General features: G+C 38.0%; 6 protein-coding genes across 6 annotated transcripts; 3 read left to right on the top strand and 3 right to left on the bottom strand.

The window, feature by feature from the left end:
* The first annotated feature begins 475 nt into the window (after nucleotides 1-475).
* On the top strand, nucleotides 476-2,629 carry LOC18012545 (protein ORANGE, chloroplastic). The gene is made up of 8 exons (XM_006394419.2): nucleotides 476-792; nucleotides 1,117-1,231; nucleotides 1,330-1,446; nucleotides 1,548-1,634; nucleotides 1,746-1,822; nucleotides 1,920-2,047; nucleotides 2,131-2,267; nucleotides 2,350-2,629. Exons 1-8 carry the CDS (start codon nucleotides 602-604, stop codon nucleotides 2,425-2,427), a joined length of 930 nt encoding a protein of 309 aa, XP_006394481.1. The 5' UTR covers nucleotides 476-601; the 3' UTR covers nucleotides 2,428-2,629.
* A 662-nt stretch (nucleotides 2,630-3,291) lies between these two features.
* LOC18012185 (putative pectinesterase 63) lies at nucleotides 3,292-5,132 on the bottom strand. Its single transcript, XM_006394418.2, has 5 exons — nucleotides 4,882-5,132; nucleotides 4,423-4,701; nucleotides 4,079-4,285; nucleotides 3,725-3,963; nucleotides 3,292-3,621 (listed from the first exon to the last, which is right to left on the bottom strand). The coding sequence occupies exons 1-5, from the start codon at nucleotides 5,089-5,091 to the stop codon at nucleotides 3,462-3,464; spliced, it is 1,095 nt and encodes a 364-aa protein (XP_006394480.1). The 5' UTR covers nucleotides 5,092-5,132; the 3' UTR covers nucleotides 3,292-3,461.
* Nucleotides 5,133-5,747: 615 nt separating this feature from the next.
* LOC18013037 (ABC transporter A family member 9) lies at nucleotides 5,748-10,318 on the bottom strand. The gene is made up of 16 exons (XM_024151752.1): nucleotides 9,936-10,318; nucleotides 9,442-9,673; nucleotides 9,185-9,363; nucleotides 8,921-9,106; nucleotides 8,730-8,825; nucleotides 8,436-8,639; nucleotides 8,198-8,357; nucleotides 7,897-8,123; nucleotides 7,673-7,790; nucleotides 7,518-7,594; nucleotides 7,339-7,428; nucleotides 7,088-7,231; nucleotides 6,719-7,006; nucleotides 6,563-6,643; nucleotides 6,307-6,483; nucleotides 5,748-6,226 (listed from the first exon to the last, which is right to left on the bottom strand). The coding sequence occupies exons 1-16, from the start codon at nucleotides 10,302-10,304 to the stop codon at nucleotides 5,990-5,992; spliced, it is 2,865 nt and encodes a 954-aa protein (XP_024007520.1). The 5' UTR covers nucleotides 10,305-10,318; the 3' UTR covers nucleotides 5,748-5,989.
* A 599-nt stretch (nucleotides 10,319-10,917) lies between these two features.
* On the top strand, nucleotides 10,918-15,476 carry LOC18012914 (ABC transporter A family member 10). The gene is made up of 16 exons (XM_024151328.1): nucleotides 10,918-11,052; nucleotides 11,298-11,628; nucleotides 11,702-11,781; nucleotides 11,863-11,995; nucleotides 12,124-12,243; nucleotides 12,342-12,460; nucleotides 12,589-12,750; nucleotides 12,838-13,126; nucleotides 13,243-13,326; nucleotides 13,410-13,744; nucleotides 13,835-14,035; nucleotides 14,119-14,228; nucleotides 14,326-14,410; nucleotides 14,505-14,633; nucleotides 14,720-14,825; nucleotides 14,977-15,476. The coding sequence occupies exons 1-16, from the start codon at nucleotides 10,981-10,983 to the stop codon at nucleotides 15,363-15,365; spliced, it is 2,745 nt and encodes a 914-aa protein (XP_024007096.1). The 5' UTR covers nucleotides 10,918-10,980; the 3' UTR covers nucleotides 15,366-15,476.
* A 498-nt stretch (nucleotides 15,477-15,974) lies between these two features.
* On the bottom strand, nucleotides 15,975-17,798 carry LOC18012913 (inositol polyphosphate multikinase beta). Its single transcript, XM_006394415.2, has 2 exons — nucleotides 17,721-17,798; nucleotides 15,975-17,069 (listed from the first exon to the last, which is right to left on the bottom strand). Exon 2 carries the CDS (start codon nucleotides 17,028-17,030, stop codon nucleotides 16,149-16,151), a length of 882 nt encoding a protein of 293 aa, XP_006394477.1. The 5' UTR covers nucleotides 17,031-17,069; nucleotides 17,721-17,798; the 3' UTR covers nucleotides 15,975-16,148.
* Nucleotides 17,799-18,011: 213 nt separating this feature from the next.
* Nucleotides 18,012-20,086, top strand: LOC18012811 (peter Pan-like protein). The gene is made up of 8 exons (XM_006394414.2): nucleotides 18,012-18,086; nucleotides 18,294-18,341; nucleotides 18,438-18,623; nucleotides 18,727-18,957; nucleotides 19,060-19,152; nucleotides 19,253-19,440; nucleotides 19,528-19,721; nucleotides 19,805-20,086. Exons 2-8 carry the CDS (start codon nucleotides 18,324-18,326, stop codon nucleotides 19,939-19,941), a joined length of 1,047 nt encoding a protein of 348 aa, XP_006394476.1. The 5' UTR covers nucleotides 18,012-18,086; nucleotides 18,294-18,323; the 3' UTR covers nucleotides 19,942-20,086.
* Nucleotides 20,087-20,692: the final 606 nt, after the last annotated feature.

Raw genomic sequence — 20,692 nt, 5'->3', positions numbered from 1 at the left:
ATTTTTAGCTACAAAATGTTTGCAAAACCCATCAAATATTTTATTTAATTCGTCCCGGCCCACTTTTGCTACACTAATCTTCACCTAAGATAGTAATTATCAAAACGTCTTTAAACGTAGCTTTGTTGTGAAAGCTGGACGTTGAAAAAGGTTATTTGCTCACACGTAATTACAGTGTAAAGCTCATGTATAACAATTTGACTATTGTAAGCTTGTAACATACTTCTTATTCAAATGAATAGAGTATCTTATTATACAAACACAGGTAGAAACAAAAAAGAAAAATTATATGTTCCTATCATAGTAACCAGTTTATATTCATGAATTATCCATATAAAAAAATTTCCAAGTCAGGAGAAAAAATATCATGCCACCACAAGTTTTCTCAATAACAATTTTATTTAATTATTTAATGAAATAAATAAATATAAGAACCACTGTAAACTCGCCACGTACAAACCTTTTTGTCAAACAGTTCAGAGTAGAGTGCTCTCTCTCTCGGTCTCGATTTCTGATTTCTCACTGTACGACCATATAATCACATAAAAGAGCAGACAAATTAATTGATCTTCTTCATCTGCTGTTCGAGATTTTCGAAAGGATGTCATGTTTGGGTAGGATTTTGTCGGTTTCCTACCCACCGGATCCGTACGTTTCGCGCTTTTCAGTGTATAAGCTGTCTTCACTACGGCGAAATCGGAGATTGAGATGGCGATTCTCGGCGTCGGACCCTGAATTTTCTCCACCAGCTTCCTCTCTCGACTCAGATTCTGCCGATAGATATGCTGCCGGGTAATCGAATCAGCTCCGCTTCATCTTCTTTATATGAAAGCTCTGTTCTGCCAATGAGAGTTGAGTCCGTATAATTACAGATTTGGGTTTTAATCGTTTTGTATATCGCCTTCACTGCTTCCAATTTCTAAAAAAAGAAAAAAAATGTGTGAGTTAATGATCTTGAATTTTGAAGTTTCTACATTTGATTTTAGACACGTCCTTGATAGGGAACATAATCGGTTTTGGAAAAATCATGTCTTGTTGAGTTCGACTTCAAACGAGAATCGTTTGGACCTCTCTATCTTAGTGTTGCTATAACTTTTTTTGTTATTTTTGGTGCAGCTTTTGTATCATAGAAGGGCCTGAAACAGTACAAGACTTTGCCAAAATGCAATTACAAGAGATTCAAGATAACATTCGAAGCCGACGAAACAAGATCTTCTTGCACATGGAAGAGGTGCATCTTTGTAAAACCTTTATTACTTTCTAAAAGTGGAAACCTTTTTATTAGTTTCTAAAAGTTTGACTGTTTCATGGATTATCATATAAATATAGGTAAGGAGGCTGAGAATACAACAACGGATTAGAAACACTGAACTTGGCATCATAAACGAGGAGGAAGAACACGAATTACCCAATTTCCCATCCTTCATCCCATTCTTACCTCCATTGGTGAGTTTCCTATTGAAGAAATTGGATTCTTGTTGCCTTTGCAAGAGTTTTTTTTTTTTTTTATGTTTTGAATTGACCATAAATAACATTTCAATTTGCAGACTGCTGCCAATTTGAAAATCTATTATGCTACTTGTTTTTCACTCATCGCGGGCATTATTCTATTTGGTGGCCTTCTTGCGCCTACGGCAAGTGCTTTGCTATACATTTTTCACCTTTGAATTTTTTGTTTTTTTTTTCAAGATTGGCATAGATTACTTTGTTCTCTGTAATATAGTTTATGTTTGTAACCTCGGCAGCTAGAGCTGAAGCTAGGTATAGGAGGCACATCATATGGAGATTTCATTCAAAGCCTTCATCTACCTATGCAATTGAGGTTTTGATACTTTTTTTTTATTTTTCTTGTATAACTATCTATACATCTGCGTCTTTGTTGAAACGTTGCTTAATCTGTGTCTTAACCTGAATGACAGTCAAGTAGACCCAATAGTAGCGTCCTTCTCTGGAGGAGCTGTTGGTGTGATTTCAGCATTGATGGTTGTTGAAGTTAACAACGTAAAGCAGCAGGAGCACAAGAGATGCAAATACTGTCTAGGAACTGGTATTATGATTCCTCTGCTTTTTCTTGCTTTCAAAAGAAATGAGATTTAGAATCAGGTTTTAACGTCGTCTTATATTATTCAGGGTATCTAGCATGTGCTCGCTGCTCTAGCACAGGTGCTCTGGTTTTAACTGAACAAGTCTCAACCATTGCTGGTGGGAATCATTCGCTATCACCACCCAAAACCGAAAGATGTTCAAATTGCTCTGGTGCCGGAAAGGTAAAAGAACCCAAAAAACAAAACAAAACCTAAACCCAAAACTTAAGATGTGGATGCTAAGTTGTATGTGTTTAATGTTCAGGTGATGTGCCCAACATGTCTGTGCACAGGAATGGCTATGGCTAGCGAGCACGACCCTCGGATTGATCCCTTCGATTGAATCTGCAACACAGTTCACAATCTATTTCTGTCACTGTAACTAAAAATGGTATGTATGAATAATTAGAACTGCATCCTTTTGATCTGTATATACATACACAAGTGAAGTTTTAATACAATGTTAGATTTGTATTCTCTAAACAACAAAGCGACACTGGACCAGAGAAACCAAAAACTGTAAACTGGCAGGTTTTCTACGTCTTGTAACATAAAACGGCATGTCGTAGTGTTTGGTTTCTGAGCTCTGAATGTATTATTACATTTTGTTTTGTTTGTTTCTGAGCTCTGAATGTTTTCAGTTCTAACAATGAGAAGGAAAAAAGGATGGAAACAGGTGGAAATGTGGCTCAAGCTTTCCAGCCACGCAAGAGAGCGGCACGAGCAACTTTAGTTAACACTAAGAGTGAAAGCTCCTGTACGCAAGACTCATGCTTCTGTATGTTTACTTTCCCCTCATCCACATGAACCCTTGGATTTTCTGAACCCAACCCTCTCAGAATAGCTAACCGTCACTCCTCCTGCGTTGTGTACAAGTATGGAAAAACCACTGACTCCTTTTTTCGACAGATTTGCACATAGACACAATTTAAAAAAGAAAAGGAGCTTTAGAAACCAAACTCTTTGAGTAACACAGCAGAACAGAAAACAGAGCTTTTTGTCTGAGATACACAGTAACCTTGGTTTATATCGGAAGAAAAGAAACTGGAAACCGGGATTTCAGTTGTACCCGAATAATAATTGTCAAACCCTTACCTGACAACACGTACTCAGCAAGAAGAATTCCAGTGGCGTAAACATAGACATTTGTTATTAGCGAAAAAAAAAACGGAGACATTTGTTATTTGTTATTATAATAAACCGATGATTCTTATTCCTTGTAAAAGCGAAACAGTATACAAGCCTCAACTCCTCCAAATTTACAATATCAGGAAAAGTGCAACGTTATATGTATATATATATATATATATATATACACGTGAAAAGAAAAGGTAATGTAAAAAACGGAGAGGTTGATTAAGTTTGGTAGTAATTAGACTACAGAGTAGGGGGCGGGAGGAGCCAGCTGGATCCTTGGATGTAACCAAGCGAAATAAAAGAGTTAGCTTCTATGTTGTCAATGTCTTGTGTATACTTAACTCTCTTCTCCTTGTTCGATCCTGGTCCTGAGCACTTATACTCTCCATAGAACACTGTCCTGCTCATCAATCCGTGTAATTTTACATAAATAATTATATATACATATTTGTAATTAGCGTGTTGTTATTGTAGTAGATTTCAAATGGTTTTGGATTACATACTTGTCACGCTCGGTTTGGCCATTATCTTGCCATCCGGACGGGTTCACGACACTTGACATGTCGGTGTATGCATACACAACCTTGGGGTGGCTCATCCATGCTCTACCCAAGTAGACCCCTGTTCCAGTCCCTGTAACCTTGCAGTGCACGAAAGAGTATCCACTTTTCTCTGCCGCGCTTTTTCCCGCATGAGCTGTGATCACTCTCAGTCCATCTCCCACAACGTTTAGTTGTGTACGCTTTTCATTACAATAAAGGATCACCGTTAGAAACCATCATGAAAACATGCATTGAAATAATTGGATAAGCAATGATGCTTATATAAGAAAAAGGATTATTAGGTTAGGTACGTACGAGGTATAAAGAGCGTCCGCTTCCAAAGATAAAATCAAATGTCCCTTCGATGTAACAGTCTTTGAAGAAATGGTTTCCGGTGTCATCGCAGATCGTGTCTTGATAACCGTAGAATTTACAGTTGTAGAAAGCTGCTTTGTTGCCAGAGATTCTCATAGATAAGGCTTGAGCTCCTTTCCTTTTCCCATCCGGCATCGGAGCAGAGTTCTAAAACCAAACACCCACATTAGAAAAATATACATGAATATAGTGTTTGGTGCAATAGGTTTTCGGAAGAATCTAGGGTTTGATGATAAAACTACCAAAATCTATATATTAATAGGTTTTGAGATGAAAATGTGTACCTTGACAATGATGTTAACGGCCATGAAATAGTCAGACAAGACGATGAGAGTTGCGCTATCGACAGTCCCGTATTGAGCAGCGGTGCCGTCGAATGTCAATACCGGCATTGCATTTGGATGACCGTACAAAGTGATGAAGGGTTTGTTTCTGTCGATGGTGATCTTCTCTTTGTACACACCGGGACCTAACTTGATGATCACGCGTCTCGTGTTCCCTGCGGGTACACTCTTTATCGCCTCTGTTAAGGTCTTGAAATGGCCTCTTCCATTTTGTTTCACCTGCATGCATTCAGAGATACCCCCTAATCAATATTCATTAATTAAAAAAAAACCCAATCTCCAGTTATTTATCATGCATTATTTTGCGGCCGGCTAGATACAAAAGATCGTTGACTTTCACGTTGACTTGAATTTCTTAGAACACTGAATAGAAAGTTATGAATTGAATATTTGTTATGCCTTGATGACACGTGGGGATGCCTCAGCGGTCAATAGAGCTGGATCTAATGTGCCTTTTCTACTAGCCAACGAAGGGACGTTGGTGTTGAACCACTGCTCGATTCGGCGTTTGTTCTGCGGAATTGGTGATGCATCGTTACCCGAAACTATAGGCGATGTAATCACAACGAGCAGGATTGTTACTATTAGGGACACGTATTTGTATCCCATTTTCTATAATTCTACTTTTTACTACTTTTTCTAAAATATAGATAAATAACTTTTTAGTTTGTTTTTTTTTTTCATAATTCCTGATGGTATATATATGTATTACCATCGCCGAAAGCGAAAAACACTCGATGCCATTCAGTTTTTTGTTGCTAAATCAGTTTCTGTTTCCTGCTCTTTATTCTTTTTTATCCCTTCATGAGTTCTATATATATATTACATATCTTTTTTAAGCTCTTTAACTTAAACTAATTTAGTTTAAGATATAAACAAACCCTTAGTGTTTTTTTTTTAGTTTAACGACCCTTTAGTTTTGCTATGACGACAAGACATGCATTTTTAGAAAATTGTTTTTTTTTAACATCTAAGTGAAAAGTTACAAAATGAAAAATGAAAAATTATGATGAAAACATGCGACTTACCAAAAAAAATTTAGAATGATTAAAAAGGATTATAAGTGAAAATGTATTAATTTAGAACAAAGCAATAATTTTCGACGACAAAAAGTGAAAATGCATAAAACAAAAAATAATGATAACAAAATATAATCCTATAATACATTTTACGATTATTATAGTTAGAAATGAAAAATACAAAGATTAAAAGAACTGATTTTCCAAAACATTTTTCACACTATTAAATAGTAACTGCCACATTATGAGAATTTTTGTTTACTCAGTCTGAAAGTTTAACCTTATAACGATTCTGTGTTCTCTACTATCGTTAGTCATTACTGTCGTTGGGAAATAATAGCAAAACAGAACAACTTTACTCACTGTGAAAGTTTGATAAAACGCTATAAAAAAAAAACATTGCAATCTCATTCACAGTGGGTCAGCTTCATTGTCATTCCTCCCCTGTAATTGATTTTTTGAGTAAACTTGAGCATAATATTTAATTGTTAAGAGTCATAATCAATCACGGTACCCCGAACTCGTCGCTGCCCATGTCCTAACACCTGTGATGATGGTTCGTATATCACCGGAACATTCTGTGGGACCCGCATCTCCGGCGAGTGTCCAGAGATGCACATTGATCCCGACCCATCTTGTTGCCAGTACACTTCCACCATTATTCCTCGGGGGTTCTCTGCGTTTTCTGTTCCAGGGATACCCACAAATCTTGCTCCCACAGGTATCTGCGCATCGAGTTTGTGTCCATATAACTTTTTTGTTCTTTCTCAGTGGATGTGAAATTGAAAATACGTTGTAGATTTACCTCTACGGAGATGCCTGATTCTAACTCAAGAGTTACCATGGTTCCTTGAGCCGTTGCGCTTTCTAGCTCAGCCCGTCTTGCGATGTTGAGAAACACTTCTTCAAGAGTTGCAAGCCCGAGTTGGATGTCTGAGATACCAAACTCTGATTCTCTGTCTTGTAGCTCCCCGAAAAACCTCTGTTTCATTTTTGGAAAATCATGAATGAAGACCTTAGAGATTTTATTTTATTTATTAGAGCTTTGTAGATATGGTTACCGCCAATAATTTCTCTTTGTCGTGTGGAATAACAAAAGTCATGAAAGCTTTTCTTTCCTCTGTTGGCTCAACTTTCAGATGCTGCAAATGAATATTGGTCTCAGAGGTATTTACTAACTAAACAATGTCGCTTAAAAAACTTGAGTGTACATATACCTCTTTAAAGAACCTTTTCAGTGGCTCGCGTGATGATCCAGCACCCTCGTATTTGTTTTTGTTTTCGACGAAGCTAACTGTAGCAACGAAACCCGTGCCAAAGCGGGATTTTAACCTGATTGAGGTTCCAATGCAGCGGAGCCTGCCTTTAGCCATGATCCCTATTCGGTCACCTAAAATATCAGCTTCTTCCATTGAATGCGTTGTTAGTATGATGGCACGACCTTTCTTTGACTCTTGTATAATGTCCCACACATGCCTCCTTGTGATAGGGTCCATACCTGTAGTCTACAATCCAGATATGTATGTGTGTTAGTGTGTATGTATCCACACATGTATAAAGAAGAAAGTAGCAAGTTGCAGACATACCGGTTCATCTAGAAAGACCAGCTTGGGATCACCAATGAGTGCAATTGCAACACTGAGTCGGCGTTTCATTCCACCACTGTAACTTCCTGCTCTAATTTTCGCTGCTCCTGTCAGCTTTACATCTGCAAGTAACTCCTCTGCAATCTGTATAACGGAAAGAAATTTTAGTAAGCAAAAAATGGTCCACATCAAATATACATTTGTAAAATTCATGATGAAGTAAATATGAAGTTATCCAAGGATGACATTACCGATTTGATCGATGACGGTGGCAACCCTTTAATGCTAGCAAAGAGGTGGAGGTGCTCTTCACTGGACAAAGCATCCCAAAGGATATCAAACTGTAAAAAAAAAAGGTGATGATGAAATAAACCATTTAAACAGAGCAAAAAAACCATTGTGTAAGAAGGGAACAAGAAATTTAACAAACCTGAGGACAAACTCCTATCATTTTTCGAATGTTGGACATACCAACAGAGCTTCTTATTGAATGTCCATAAATTATCGCTGTTCAAGTCGATCAATTATATCAGGTTAGAATGGTTAAAATGTCTTGAAAAAACAAAGGTGAACAAGCTTTCTTACCATCCCCACTAGTAACTGGATTTATGCCAGTCAAACAACTGATAGTAGTTGTTTTCCCTGCGCCATTTGGTCCGAGAAGACAAAACAACTGATCTTTGGCAATATTCATCCACAAACCCTGAATATATTCCATGATTTAGCTGAGGAATAACTTTGGGAAACAGCATACATTCCAAGAGATCACTTCTTTTTCTTCAGTGTTTTGTTATCAAGAAATGAAATACCTTTACAGCTTGAAAAGGGGAAGTTTTCTTGCATTTGCAGCAACCGAGCTTTGTGGTTCCGGGATATGTCTTTGCAAGACCACGTATCTGAACTGCAATGTCAGGATCAACAATTCCATCCATTGCTTGCTGTTTAACTACGATCTCCTCTTGGAGCACATCTTTATCCTCTGGCGCAATATGCTCTACCAGAGGAACCGAACCAACACAGCTACAAATGCTCCCTTCTGTAAAGAATAGGAACATGTTTGGCTTACATTTTTCCAGCACACTGAATTTTTACAAGTGCAAGAGAACATACCTTCCACATTGTTGCCCTCTTTGCCAGTCCAATAACTAGGCTTTAGAAAGTAGAAGATGGATTTTCTTACACCGGATTCGTTGGGAATAATATTGTCAAAGTAGATAGCCAGAACAAACCAGAACAGGAATGTACCCACAAGCCATATGTAGATGTTATTCTACCAAAAATTCAAAAGAATCATTATTTTGGTCAGAGAATAGTCTTAGATGAAATCTATCTTGAAAGGTTGAGATACCATTGTAAGAAAGCAGGTGGCATCGTCCATTGCTGCGCATACTGTTGTTTTACTCCAATTAATTCCAGAACCTTGGTGATTCGATGTCGCTTCAAGAAGCAGCTGCAGACCCGCAGAGAAGGTATTCGGTGGAAAGAATGACCAAATCACCCGGCTATAAATGGAATATGTGCTTGAATAAGGGAAATCAGTACTTGATACCATCTGAAATTACAACTGCAGCTAGTAAGTATACATAATTAGAAGAACCAATTTCAGCTACTGTTTAAGAGCAAGAGAGGGGTGAGGACACACCAGTGTTATAAAACTAATCAGAAACACAAGGAAACCAACAGTTGTTGCTGAAGATGATATGCTAATGAAAGCTGATAGCACGAATGCTAGGCTAATCTAGCAACACAAAATAATAGATAAGTACTTGAGTGATGCCACAACCAAATAAAAAAGAGAAGGAAAAAAAGCAATAATTAGGAACCGAGTCTTACCATGTTTAACTGAAAAAGCAAGAAAAGTAGGAAGACAACAACAAAACTGTTGTTCAAGAAAAAATGAAATTGGAACATCATTCCAAAGAGGACTAAGGAGAGCGACGAGATGACGGTGAGGATTGCTTCCCATAAGAGCCATGATAACCAGTAAGCGGTATCAAAAACTCCCATCATTGTCATTGCCTGTTGGAAAAATCATGATTGAACAATCTAATACACAATGGTAATATACAATATCTCAGTTACAAAAAGATAAGAAACCTGGCGAAGTTTCAGCTCTTTCTCAGTAACAAGAGAACTGAGTTGGAGAACAAAACCAAACATAGAGAAAGCAAGAAAGAACACTGGTCCCATAAGATTCAGTGCAGAAATTGTTGCTCTCCCACCAATAGCTGGGCGCGCAAATTCCTTAAACCCAAAATCCCAACCGAAATTTGGATCTGAAAATGTATATATAAAGACATTTGATTTTCCATGTCTCAATGCCACATTCCAAGTCAAAGAATTCAAGATGGTACCTCCAATTAAGGACCTTGCTATCTCACGCTCTGCAGCGATTTGAAGAGGAACAAGGAACTTAAACGTCGAGTCTTCAACACGACCACGTATTTTCTCCGAGGAAGAATTTGTCTGAACTCCATAGCTGATTACTGTAGCATTCCTTTCCACAAAATGCAAAGCTCCTGGGACTTGCAATGGATGTGACATAAACCATGCATCTACCTCCTCAGGCCCTTTGAATGATTGAACCTGAAAATTAGACCACACACATTCGGCTTCCTTTTTAATCTAATTTCAAACAAACACATCACATTCACGTTTTGGTCTGACATATTTTAAAAACACGGTAAAAACCCATCGGAATATTCGTTTTTAATGAAAAAATGATTTTTTTTTCAATACATGAGAATTGCTGCTCATAACTAGCTCGGAATTGCAGAACCAAAAGAATTTCACTAAAATTCGTTTAAAGCACTATTATTGAAGGGAAAAGAAAAGAAAAAAATCTAACCTTGTTGCTCGGAATTGGTCTTCCCGGATTGTTGCCCATGATTGCAGAGACAATGTCAGTCACTCGACGGCTCTGGTTCCCACTCCACACGAAGTCGTAGCAGGGAAGCTTCGCGAAAAACTTATCTTCACAAGGCGGAATCGGAGGCGAGACTAATGCCTTAGGATCTGTGACGTTTATGTGCGCCGTCGAGGTTATGTCGCTCGCCTTCATCGCTTCCTGGATACAGAAGATGAGAAGGATGAAGAAGAAGGAAGAGAAGAGATGAAGACACGTGGCTCTCTTGTTCCGCCATGATAGCAGCAGATTCTTCCTGAACAACGCCGTGAACTGCTGATAGAGAAGCGGCAAGCCTTCTCGCAGAGTCATTATCAGAGGAAGAAGACGACTAGACGATTTTTTTTCTTTAATTAAATTAATTACGTTATTTTATTATTTACGTCTGTGATAAAATTACTTTAGAAACGCCTATTATTAATAACCATTATAAAGACTGTTGAGTGTTGATAGGACTTACTTAGCACTTATTAAAGTTTTTTTTCACGTATCAAAATTCTTTGAATATGGATTTGAAATTAAATGATATTTTTCCCATTTCGTGTTATTCTACCAATTTCATGAATAATAGAAACGCGTTTTCTAAAATTCTATGTACCTTGTATATTTTTGTTTTTCCGTTTCTACATTAAATTTGGAATGTTTCCAATTATCCTCTGTTGATATGTTTGGCAAAAAATCTCCTTTATTACAAATTGAGCGTGGGTGATGTATGACTGATCACATTGTTACAATGTATTCAACTACGTCTTGATATGGTAAGGGATTTTTATTGGATTATTATCAATTATGATACTCTTGATTTATTACAATTTAATGGCTGATTAAATTCTCTTTAACGTTGAAATCCGTGTGAAATTAAAAGTCCTTGTTTTAATAAATAATCCCGAAAGAAAAAAACAAAATAACAAAACCGAAAAAGGTGGTGTTTAGTAAGAAAAACAGAGGAAGAAAAATTAAAGACTAACAAAGCTTCTTAATTGCATCAATGGCGAATCATGGTCAAGCCAGTTTCTGGGCTCAGGCAAATGCGTTACTCAGAAAGAACTTAACCTACCAGGTATGCGTACATGTCTCTGCGAATCGGTGAAAAAACTTGATGGACCATCATCTCTATTTCTCAGACGAAATTTTGACGCAATTTTACAGAATTCGGTATAGGAAATGTTCGAGACCTGAAATATGAACCAAAAACGTTCTGCTAAAATGAGATGGCTTTTTTTGTGTGTGTGGAAATCTACATAAACACAAGTAAAAATACGATCTTAATTAGTCTCGATGTAATAAGTCATTTTTTTGGTGCAGAGGAAACACATATGGACAAATGTTAGGCTCGTCTTGGTTCCACTCTTCCTTTGCTTATTCCTCCTGTCGATTCAACTATTGCTCGATGCTGTGATAAAAAAACTCCCAGATACGACTAAGTGTGGAAGTGAAGTTGATTTTCCCGGCGGTGATTGTCCCATCCCAAACCCTGCACTGTTGCCTCCGATGTTACAGATCCCAGAACCTGAATCACGTGCTGTTAAAGCTGATTTCTTCCCCTACGGAGACCTTCCTGACAAGTCTTGTAGAAAAACAGGAACTTGTCCTGTAACTATACTTCTTACTGGGAATAACCATTCCCTTGGTAAAGGTACATAATTCTTCTACCATATACACTATACTCTTATTCTTGGTTCTTATCAGCTCCATGCGTGTTTCTCCAGCTTTATCCGCGAATATGTTCGGCGGTTCTTTCGCTGTGAATACCTCCAACCTCTTGCCTAGCTTAGCCGATAATGTCTTGGTATGTTCTAATCGGCTAAAAGTGCAGACATCATCTATCTCTATGTCTCAGAGTTTTTACTAAAAGGTCAATGACTTTCAGGGTTCAACAGTAGCAGCGGGGGAAAACAATTATGCAGATCCAGCAATTGAGTCGGATTCTCCCATCTACAATATCCAACCTCAATGTAGTCCAAACTCTACGTGGCCACTCTCACTCGGTAAAATCAAGACAGGTATGTTTTTATCCTCTTGATGATGTTTAAAGGTGTTAATTAACAAGTCTGAGACGATCAAATGTGTTTTTCTTCACGTCATGTCGACAATTAACTTTGTAAGTTGTTGTGTCTGATAAATATACCAGAGGTGAAGTGTGTTCAAGGATTGTGTCTATGGAGAAATACCTCTGTAGAGGTCAATGATGAGCTTTTCAAGGGTAGTTGGAAGGGAAATCCTGAGCGGATGACAAATGAGATTGCTGCAGGTTGCTTAAAATCTTCTGCCTTTTTTTAATTCCATATAGTTATGAGTGCTTAAGTAGTATCAATCTTCTAACTGTTGATGTATTTTGGTTGCTTTTAGCATACGATCTCTTGAGTACAGATAGAAACAACCTAGATGTCACCATCTGGTATAACTCGACATACAATGACGGTTATTCAAATGGGCCTTTGGTCCGAGTTCCTCGCTTGATCAGTCTGGTATAAAATTACTTCATATATATGCTCTATCACTCTCAAGGCATCCTCATTTCTGAATTGGCAATATAATGTATGGTCTTTTACAAGTTCTGGTCCAATGTTAACACACAAACCCTGCAAAACTGCAGGTATCAAATGCTTATCTTAAGTTTCTGAAAGGCCCCGGGACAAGGATATTATTCGAGTTTGTCAAAGAAGTTCCTAAACACGCAGATCCAAAATACATTCCAGATATTGCGTCCATGCTTGGCCCGCTTTTTTTCACTTGGGTTGTTCTTCTTCTATTCCCCGTAAGTTCCTTTTATAACAATTTCATACTTTAGGCCATTACAAGCACTACAATCCACAAAATAATAATTCCCAATGGCATTTTGTAGGTGATCTTGACATCACTGGTATATGAGAAACAAGAGCGTCTAAGGATTATAATGAAAATGCACGGCCTAGGCGATGGTCCATATTGGATGATTTCCTATGCCTATTTTCTTACCATATCTTTGTTGTACGTTGTTTCATTGGTGATTTTTGGGTCAGCGATTGGACTCAAGTACTTCCGGGTCAATGACTATAGCATCCAGTTCGTTTTCTACTTTATCTACTTGAATCTGCAAATCTCTGTCGCCTTTTTAGTCTCTTCAATATTCTCAAAGGTTAAGACTGTTACAGGTATTAATTAACATCACATTTCTTGAATCTTCTCAAGAATATGTTATTTAAAAAAAAAAATAATCCTAGAGTGAAATTTGAACGGCCTCTTGATTTGTTTTTGGCTTAAATTGCAGTTGTTGCTTACATTTTGGTGTTTGGAAATGGGCTCTTGGGAAACTTTCTATTCCAAGAGCTGCTTGAATCTCCCTCATTCCCTGGTGAGTTAACAAGATCAATACCTTGCACTTGAAAAACATGTTTATGACCACTTACTTGTTAACGAGTATTTTTACCTTGACAGAAAAAGGGATTATTGCCTTGGAGTTGTATCCAGGCTTCTCCTTATACCGTGGATTGTATGAGTTCTCGCAATCTTCCTTCCGTGGAAGTGGGATGAAGTGGGAGGATCTCAGCGAAAGTGGAATGGATAAACTGTTCTGCATCATGTCAGTGGAGTGGTTTGTGATTCTCATTGTGGCCTACTACATCGATCAGGTTTCCTCATCTGGGAAAAGCCTCTTTTTTTTCTTGAAGAACCCTTTCAAGTTATCTTCTTCCCCACCAGGCCCTAGTGTGCAGAGGCAAAGCTCTGAGAACGTCCTCATTAACATGGAGAAGACAGATGTCGCTCAGGAGGTACGCAGAAAAAAAAGAATCTCAAAATGTTCTAATAAATTTCCATGATTTGAAAGTCCTTCTGATAAGAAAAAAAGGGAAAATAATCAGAGGGAGAAAGTTGAGCAACTGAGGAATGAAGGTAGCGTAGGGCACGCAATCTTGTGTGACAACCTGAAGAAAGTGTATCCAGGTAGAGATGGTAACCCTCCAAAAATAGCAGTAAGAGGGTTATATCTTGACGTACCTTCAGGGGAATGCTTTGGCATGCTTGGACCCAATGGTGCCGGCAAAACATCTTTCATCAATATGGTCAGTTAAAACGAAACCACTATCTTTACACTAAAACATCATCAATGTTTAATTGAGAGTGTAAAATTCTTCTGCTGTGCTAGATGACTGGGCTACTGAAACCGACATCTGGAACTGCGTTGGTTCAAGGTTTTGACGTATGCAAGGATATGAACAAAGTGTACACGAGCATGGGCGTTTGCCCACAGCACGAGTAAACTTACTCTTAACAATTAATACTTTTGCATTTTCTTTCATTACCAAGCAAATAAGGAACAGCTTTGTTTTATATGTCATTCTCTTGGTTTCAGCTTGCTCTGGGAGACGCTAACAGGAAGGGAACATCTGCTCTTTTACGGGAGACTAAAGAATATCAAGGGCTCTGCTCTAAAACAAGTATGTTTAATTAAGCTCTTTCTGATTTTCTTTTATACAAGTGTTATTACTCCACAAGGCAACGCTAATTCATGGCTATATGATAATTTTCAAGGCTGTGGAAGAATCTCTCAAAAGCGTCAGCCTCTTCGATGGAGGAGTTGCCGATAAACCTGCTGGGAAATACAGTGGAGGTATGAAAAGGCGACTTAGTGTGGCTATTTCGCTTATCGGGAACCCAAAGGTACATTAGGGTCTCTCTCTTGTAATGTGATTGTTTCAGCAATTACTCAAATTTATTAACAAATCCATTGTCTGATTTGTTAAAAGGTGGTTTACATGGATGAGCCTAGCACTGGACTTGATCCAGCCTCAAGAAAGAACTTATGGACCGTGATCCAGCGTGCAAAACAAAACACAGCTATAATCCTCACAAGTATTTTTCATTCTCTTTCTCACTCTCTCCTACATCTGAATCTCATTGATACCGGCGTGAACTGAACACAGCCATAATCTCATTTTGTTTCTTATCCCCTTGAGAAAGTGAGGTTTTTAACCTAGAGAAGCTTGTCTCTCACGGTTTACAGCTCACTCAATGGAAGAAGCAGAGTTTCTTTGCGACCGATTGGGGATTTTTGTAGACGGAGGCTTGAAATGCATAGGAAACCCGAAAGAGCTCAAAGGAAGGTACGGTGGATCGTATGTGTTCACGATGACGACCTCGTCAGAACACGAGGACGATGTAGAGAGAATGGTTAAACATATTTCACCAAACGCCAAGAAAGTATATCATCTAGCAGGAACACAGAAATTCGAGATCCCTAAGCAAGAAGTCATGATTGCGGATTTGTTTTTAATGGTAGAGAAGGCCAAAAGCAAATTCGACGTTTTTGCTTGGGGACTCGCCGACACGACTCTCGAAGACGTCTTCTTCAAGGTTGCTACAACTGCTCAAGCCTTCAATTCCTTGTCTTAATATTCGTATGATTCACCCTCTAGGGTATCGTTATTTTTATGAGTCATATTAGGATTTTTTTTTGTTGGGTATCAAATCCAATAATGCCTTGAGAGTCACGTTAACTACACCAAACCAACATATGTCCCAAACGACTGGTCAGACTCGTAAAATCGCATACATATCGAATTTGTTTTGGTTCAACCTTTTTAGCATGATAAGAATTTTCAGTCCGACCGGTTCCCGAGTTCAAAATCCTTTATTTTTGCTTTAAGGCTAAAGCGAATGAAACTACAAACTCATATTTGCATAAAATTTGGTCGGTCTCAAAACCCATAGCTTCAAATTAATAGAATTGTGATGAGAGCGAGAAACACTCTAAAAACACATCACGGTCTTTGACTCCGGACCAAGAGCCAGAAGCTAATCAGATATGAATATATAAATTAAAAGGAAAGCCAATAGAAAACACTCTGTTTCTAGGCGAAGTGGCTTAGTGGCTTTTAGAGACAGATATGACATTATGTTCTAAGATTAAAATCGCTTCTAAGTAACGCTTTTCATTGATGTTGACTTCATTACTTCTTCAAGATCTAATTCTATTTCGTTTACCTGAATATGCAAGCTTACTTCCATGGAAATTTCGATATTACTCAAAAGAAAAGTACAGTACAACGGTTTGGTTAGGTAGGTATAAACCAAATTATACAATTGAAGGGGACAAAAGTTTAAAACCCAATTAGCGCCCAAGGAAGGAAGAAACTGGAGATTATTCGAAACATAGTGAGAAAGAAACACGCTTCTCTAGTGCCCGTTTTCAAGCTGGGAAGTGTCGGTTTCAAGAATATCTTGGATGAATTTTATGAAAGAGCAGACTCCACCCAAGAAATTGTGGTCGATGACACCATTTCCATCAAGAACATGAGCGAAATCCACCAGCTTTACTTGTGCCCGAGGCATCTGCGCATCATCCCCTCCTTTCATCAACATCGAATCATTCTCATACACCATCAGAATCGAGCAAGAATTGAAATGGTAGATCGTTTGGGTTTCAAACCAAGCCTTAAGCTCCAACAATTGCGCTAAGATCCCATTAGGACCGCCATAAACCTCTGACGCAAAAGCACAGTTTGGCATTGACTTAGACTCAACAGGAGAGTTCGATGACACAAACTTCTTCAGAGCCAATCTAGCACCATCCACTTTGTACCCAAGAACAACCTTCTTCTCGGGTCTCCAAAAACTCGATTCTTGGTGGTCAAAAATCTTAAAACCTGAAACCCTGAACCCCAACGAAACCGTAGTGGTCTCTCTATCTTTCTTTATGCATTTCTTGAAGTATTCTTCCGACACATCCGGATACCATGTTCTAGATCCAATCTTAACATCCATTATCGACGGATTTGAGTACTCGGAAACAACATCCTCAAGAACCATGTGTGGAAGCTTGCCAGATCCATCAGATGCTTCGACTAACTGAGTACCGTGATACACCGGGAAGTATCTATGGATGTGATCTGGAACATTCTTGTTCGCCGAGAAAGACTCATAGAACTTAGCCTCGTTTTCACCACGAGCATCATCCTGAAGTGGCTTGAAGAATCGGCCTTGGTCGTCTACGAGCGGACCAAGCTTCCCATCTATGGCAATGTGACCAGCAACTTGGTGTTCAGGGACCTTGAGCATCTTTGAGCAACAGGATAGATGATGATGATGATGATGAATCTACAGAATTAAGGAATCAGATTCACCAGAACATTTCTTAGTATCCTTCTTAAAGACATATTAGATCTAAACATTTGCAGATCGTTGATAAAAAAAAATCAATCGCAATTTCAAAGTTAAGTTGAAATCAAAGTAGACGATTAGATCACACGAGCAAACAAGACAGGACTGTGAAGTTTCTATCCTTTAATTTCCAGGAAAAATTCTACAGTAGAATCACAAGCTAACCAAACGCAAAATCTAGAAATATTACGGAATCTGATGAGAGAGCTTTTCAGTTCTCTCCACATTACAAAAAAGAACCCTTACCAAAAAAAAAAAACATTACAAAAAAGAAAAAAAGGCCCAATAATCACTTCTTTTAGAATTCCTCGAGTTCATCGCAGAAGAAGAGAAAACTGAAACCGCGAGAAAGGGGCTTACGAAAGCAAACCCAGAATCATAACATGAAAAAAAAAAAAAAATTTGAGATCTCGAAAAGCGTATCAAAAAGTTAACAATCTTTCGATTAGAAAATGCGTTGAACGAAACTTTAGAAAAGTTCCATCTTTCATAAAAGATAGATAACTGAGTTGGAGCAACACGAAGAACTTGGCTCTAAGATAAAAGATTAATCACAGAAATTTTCAACATTGAGGAAGAAAATATTACCCAAGAAATCTCCACGGAGAAATTTTGATGCTAAAACGATGAGTAAAGATGGAAAATTGTGTAATTTGTTCCTAGAAGAAAAAAAAAAATACTAAGCTACCTTGTCGGGAAGACGAATAAAAAAATAATTAATTAATACTATGAATAAATTCTTTTTTGAGAAAGATTCAATCAGTAAACCGGACCCGTGATAAGAAAATTACGAAACCCAAATTTAAGGGAGAACCGGTTTGAATTGACAAAAAAAAGGGAGAACCGGTTTGAGTATATAGGGCTACATATCCGATGAACAAACTCCAAACATTCCAATTGGCCGCCATCTCCTACCTCAGGCTCTATTACTCCGGCCGGCGAACTTAGGTTTTGGTATTGATTTCTAGTTCGACTATGCTCTTTTATTATCGTTATCTTTGGATTATCAATAGTTCTGGGTATATCTGTTAAACCCTATTAAGAGCACATTCTCTGTTACTATTCTCTCTCAGGGTATCTAAGCGTTAAGTGGTTTTGATTTGCTTATTGTACTTAAATGTTTCGTCTTTGTATTCATGAATACGATTTTTATCTTTCCAGAATCTGTGAAGCTTTGCTGATAAGAAGTAAATGGCTCGTTTCAAAAACGTAAGTGGAAACCGTCTGTGTTGAGTTTCTCTACCAATTCGTGTTTATTTCCAGTAATATCTATTTACGGGTTTATAACATTTTGTGATGATATAGAATAAGAAGGGTAGAGTCGCTGTGAAGCCAATCGTGAAGAAAAATCAAGGGAATGTTGATCATGTCACTGGGGATAAGATCCCCAAGAGTTTTGTGTTTTCAAGGATGAAACTTCCTGGCTCTGTCAAACAACTTCAGATGGATTTGAGGAAGCTCATGCTTCCCTACACTGCTCTCAGTCTAAAGGTCAGTTAATTATGTTATGGTTGGGAGAAAACCAAAATTGGAGTTTCACATGTTTGACCATTACTGATGCAAGTTGTTGCCTTTTTCCATCGCTTCTTTACAGGAGAAGAAGCGGAACACTTTAAGGGACTTTTTGAATGTATCAGGTCCAATGGGTGTTACGCATTTTCTTATGCTATCGAAAACAGCATCTGCATTGTCTCTACGAGTAGCAAGAACCCCGCAGGGCCCAACTCTCACATTCAAAATTCATCAGTATTCCCTAGCTTCAGATATTGCTCAGTCTCAGCTTCGGCCTAGATGTCCCCAAGATCTTTTCAAGACTCCCCCTTTGGTAATCAATCTCATTCTCTCTTACTTCCTATTTGGTTTTTGTTTTGTAATTCGTGGGTTTTTGCTAATACTTGAGAATGTTAATTAATTTGCTTTGGTTCAGATTGTCCTTTCCGGATTCGGTACTCAGGAGCTGCATCTGAAGCTAGCAACGATTATGTTTCAGAACATATTCCCATCTATTGATATCAACACTGTAAGTCTGTTGCCAAGAACAGATAATATGTTTATATTGCGGATTGTAGCTTCTTTCAGCAATCTGATTATGTTCTTGTGATGGTGAAATAATATGTCAGGTCAAGCTCTCCACATGCCAGAGATTAGTACTCTTGAACTACAACAAAGACACAAAACTCATTGATTTCCGGCATTATTCTATTAGGCTTCAGCCTGTAGGAGTGTCTCGTAGGATCAGAAAGTTTGTGCAAAATCATCAGGTCCCTGATCTTAGGAATCTGCAGGATGTTAGTGATTTTGTCACCAAGTAAGGATCTATATAGGTACAAATGTCTTTTCATTTATTCCTCTCTCTCTATATCAATCATTTTGATTGTTATTGGTCTTTTTTCAGGGCTGGTTATGGATCAGAGAGCGAAGGAGATGAAGAAGCGGCAACAGTGACACTATCATCTGATCTGGGCCGAGTCAACCGGAGTTCCACAAAGAGCGCAGTGAAACTGCAAGAAATTGGACCGAGAATGACTATGCAGCTCGTGAAAGTGGAGGAAGGATTGTGTTCAGGAGGAATCATATTCAGTGAATATGGTAAATGTTAATCTTATTCTTACCCCCACATTGTAGTTTTGTTAATCATCTGATTTTTAAGGTTGTATATCGGTCTGTTTCAGAAAATGTGGATGAGAAGAACGCGAAGAGTAACCATGAGGAAGATGGTGATGATAGCGAAGAAGGTGAAGAGGGTGATAATAGCGAAGAAGAAGGTGAAGAAGATGGAGAAGACATGGATGAAGATCTTGAAGATTGAAAAGAATTTAAAAGAAGTAACTCTGTGTGTATCTTCACATCAAGTTTTGTTCTTTGGAAGTAATGAAGCATCTATTTGTCTTTGTTGACCATTCTTACTCACTTATCATCTTGTCGTTTGTCAAAAACCCTATCCTTTTATATTATCAACGCAAACCTTTTAACACAAAATAATAATGATCCATTCGATACTAAACCCAATAATTGTATTTTAGATAACCATATTAGTTGTAATTTTAGAATTTGTTTTAACAAAGTAAACAAACACTTAAAACGATTTATGAAAACCCTAGCTAAATTTGCCTATATAAGTGTTGGTCTCTTCTAACACTAGCTAACATCAAGAAAGAAGCAGGTCCTAAACTGATTATGGCATTGACGTCGGAGGTGTTGAACCTTGCCTATTTGGTGATCGGCGTTCCATTGTTCTGTCTCCTCGGCGGGCTATGGTTAGTTATAGACGAAAGACGTGAGATCCAGAAATCATTGGACTGCATAAACGGCGGCGACCTCTGTCCGGACTATCATGAGGATCTCAAGGCACTCGAGAAAGCACTTGATATGTCAAAGTGCGATCATATCAGAGCAATCTTTACCAGTTTTAAGGATGATCCATAGAGGCCGTTTTTATTACTCCAAGTTAATTTTAACTACGAGAGAACCTTGTAGCAAGTGATTTTATTTTGATTTTATTATTTATTTTTTGTTTCCGTTTTTTTCTTTTCTATATTTTGAATAATTTGATTTTTAAC

Source organism: Eutrema salsugineum, unplaced genomic scaffold (genome assembly GCF_000478725.1).
Source record: "Eutrema salsugineum unplaced genomic scaffold, Eutsalg1_0 scaffold_6, whole genome shotgun sequence".
NCBI classification, from domain to species: Eukaryota; Viridiplantae; Streptophyta; class Magnoliopsida; order Brassicales; family Brassicaceae; genus Eutrema; species Eutrema salsugineum.
Note: the sequence above shows the minus strand (reverse complement) of the source record. Positions and strands in the feature narration are given on the sequence as shown.

Coding starts and splice junctions, on each gene's coding strand:
- LOC18012545 (XM_006394419.2), top strand. CDS start 602: ATGTCATGTTTGGGTAGGATTTTGTCGGTTTCCTACCCACCGGATCCG. Junction 793..1,116: donor GCCGATAGATATGCTGCCGG/GTAATCGAATCA, acceptor TTTTTGGTGCAG/CTTTTGTATCATAGAAGGGC. Junction 2,268..2,349: donor ATTGCTCTGGTGCCGGAAAG/GTAAAAGAACCC, acceptor TTTAATGTTCAG/GTGATGTGCCCAACATGTCT.
- LOC18012185 (XM_006394418.2), bottom strand. CDS start 5,091: ATGGGATACAAATACGTGTCCCTAATAGTAACAATCCTGCTCGTTGTG. Junction 4,702..4,881: donor CATCCCCACGTGTCATCAAG/GCATAACAAATA, acceptor GAATGCATGCAG/GTGAAACAAAATGGAAGAGG. Junction 3,622..3,724: donor GGCCAAACCGAGCGTGACAA/GTATGTAATCCA, acceptor ATTGATGAGCAG/GACAGTGTTCTATGGAGAGT.
- LOC18013037 (XM_024151752.1), bottom strand. CDS start 10,304: ATGACTCTGCGAGAAGGCTTGCCGCTTCTCTATCAGCAGTTCACGGCG. Junction 9,674..9,935: donor GACCAATTCCGAGCAACAAG/GTTAGATTTTTT, acceptor TCTAATTTTCAG/GTTCAATCATTCAAAGGGCC. Junction 9,364..9,441: donor AGCAAGGTCCTTAATTGGAG/GTACCATCTTGA, acceptor ATACATTTTCAG/ATCCAAATTTCGGTTGGGAT.
- LOC18012914 (XM_024151328.1), top strand. CDS start 10,981: ATGGCGAATCATGGTCAAGCCAGTTTCTGGGCTCAGGCAAATGCGTTA. Junction 13,745..13,834: donor AGACAGATGTCGCTCAGGAG/GTACGCAGAAAA, acceptor GAAAATAATCAG/AGGGAGAAAGTTGAGCAACT. Junction 14,411..14,504: donor AGGGCTCTGCTCTAAAACAA/GTATGTTTAATT, acceptor ATAATTTTCAAG/GCTGTGGAAGAATCTCTCAA.
- LOC18012913 (XM_006394415.2), bottom strand. CDS start 17,030: ATGCTCAAGGTCCCTGAACACCAAGTTGCTGGTCACATTGCCATAGAT.
- LOC18012811 (XM_006394414.2), top strand. Junction 18,624..18,726: donor ACACTGCTCTCAGTCTAAAG/GTCAGTTAATTA, acceptor GCTTCTTTACAG/GAGAAGAAGCGGAACACTTT. Junction 19,441..19,527: donor GTTAGTGATTTTGTCACCAA/GTAAGGATCTAT, acceptor GTCTTTTTTCAG/GGCTGGTTATGGATCAGAGA.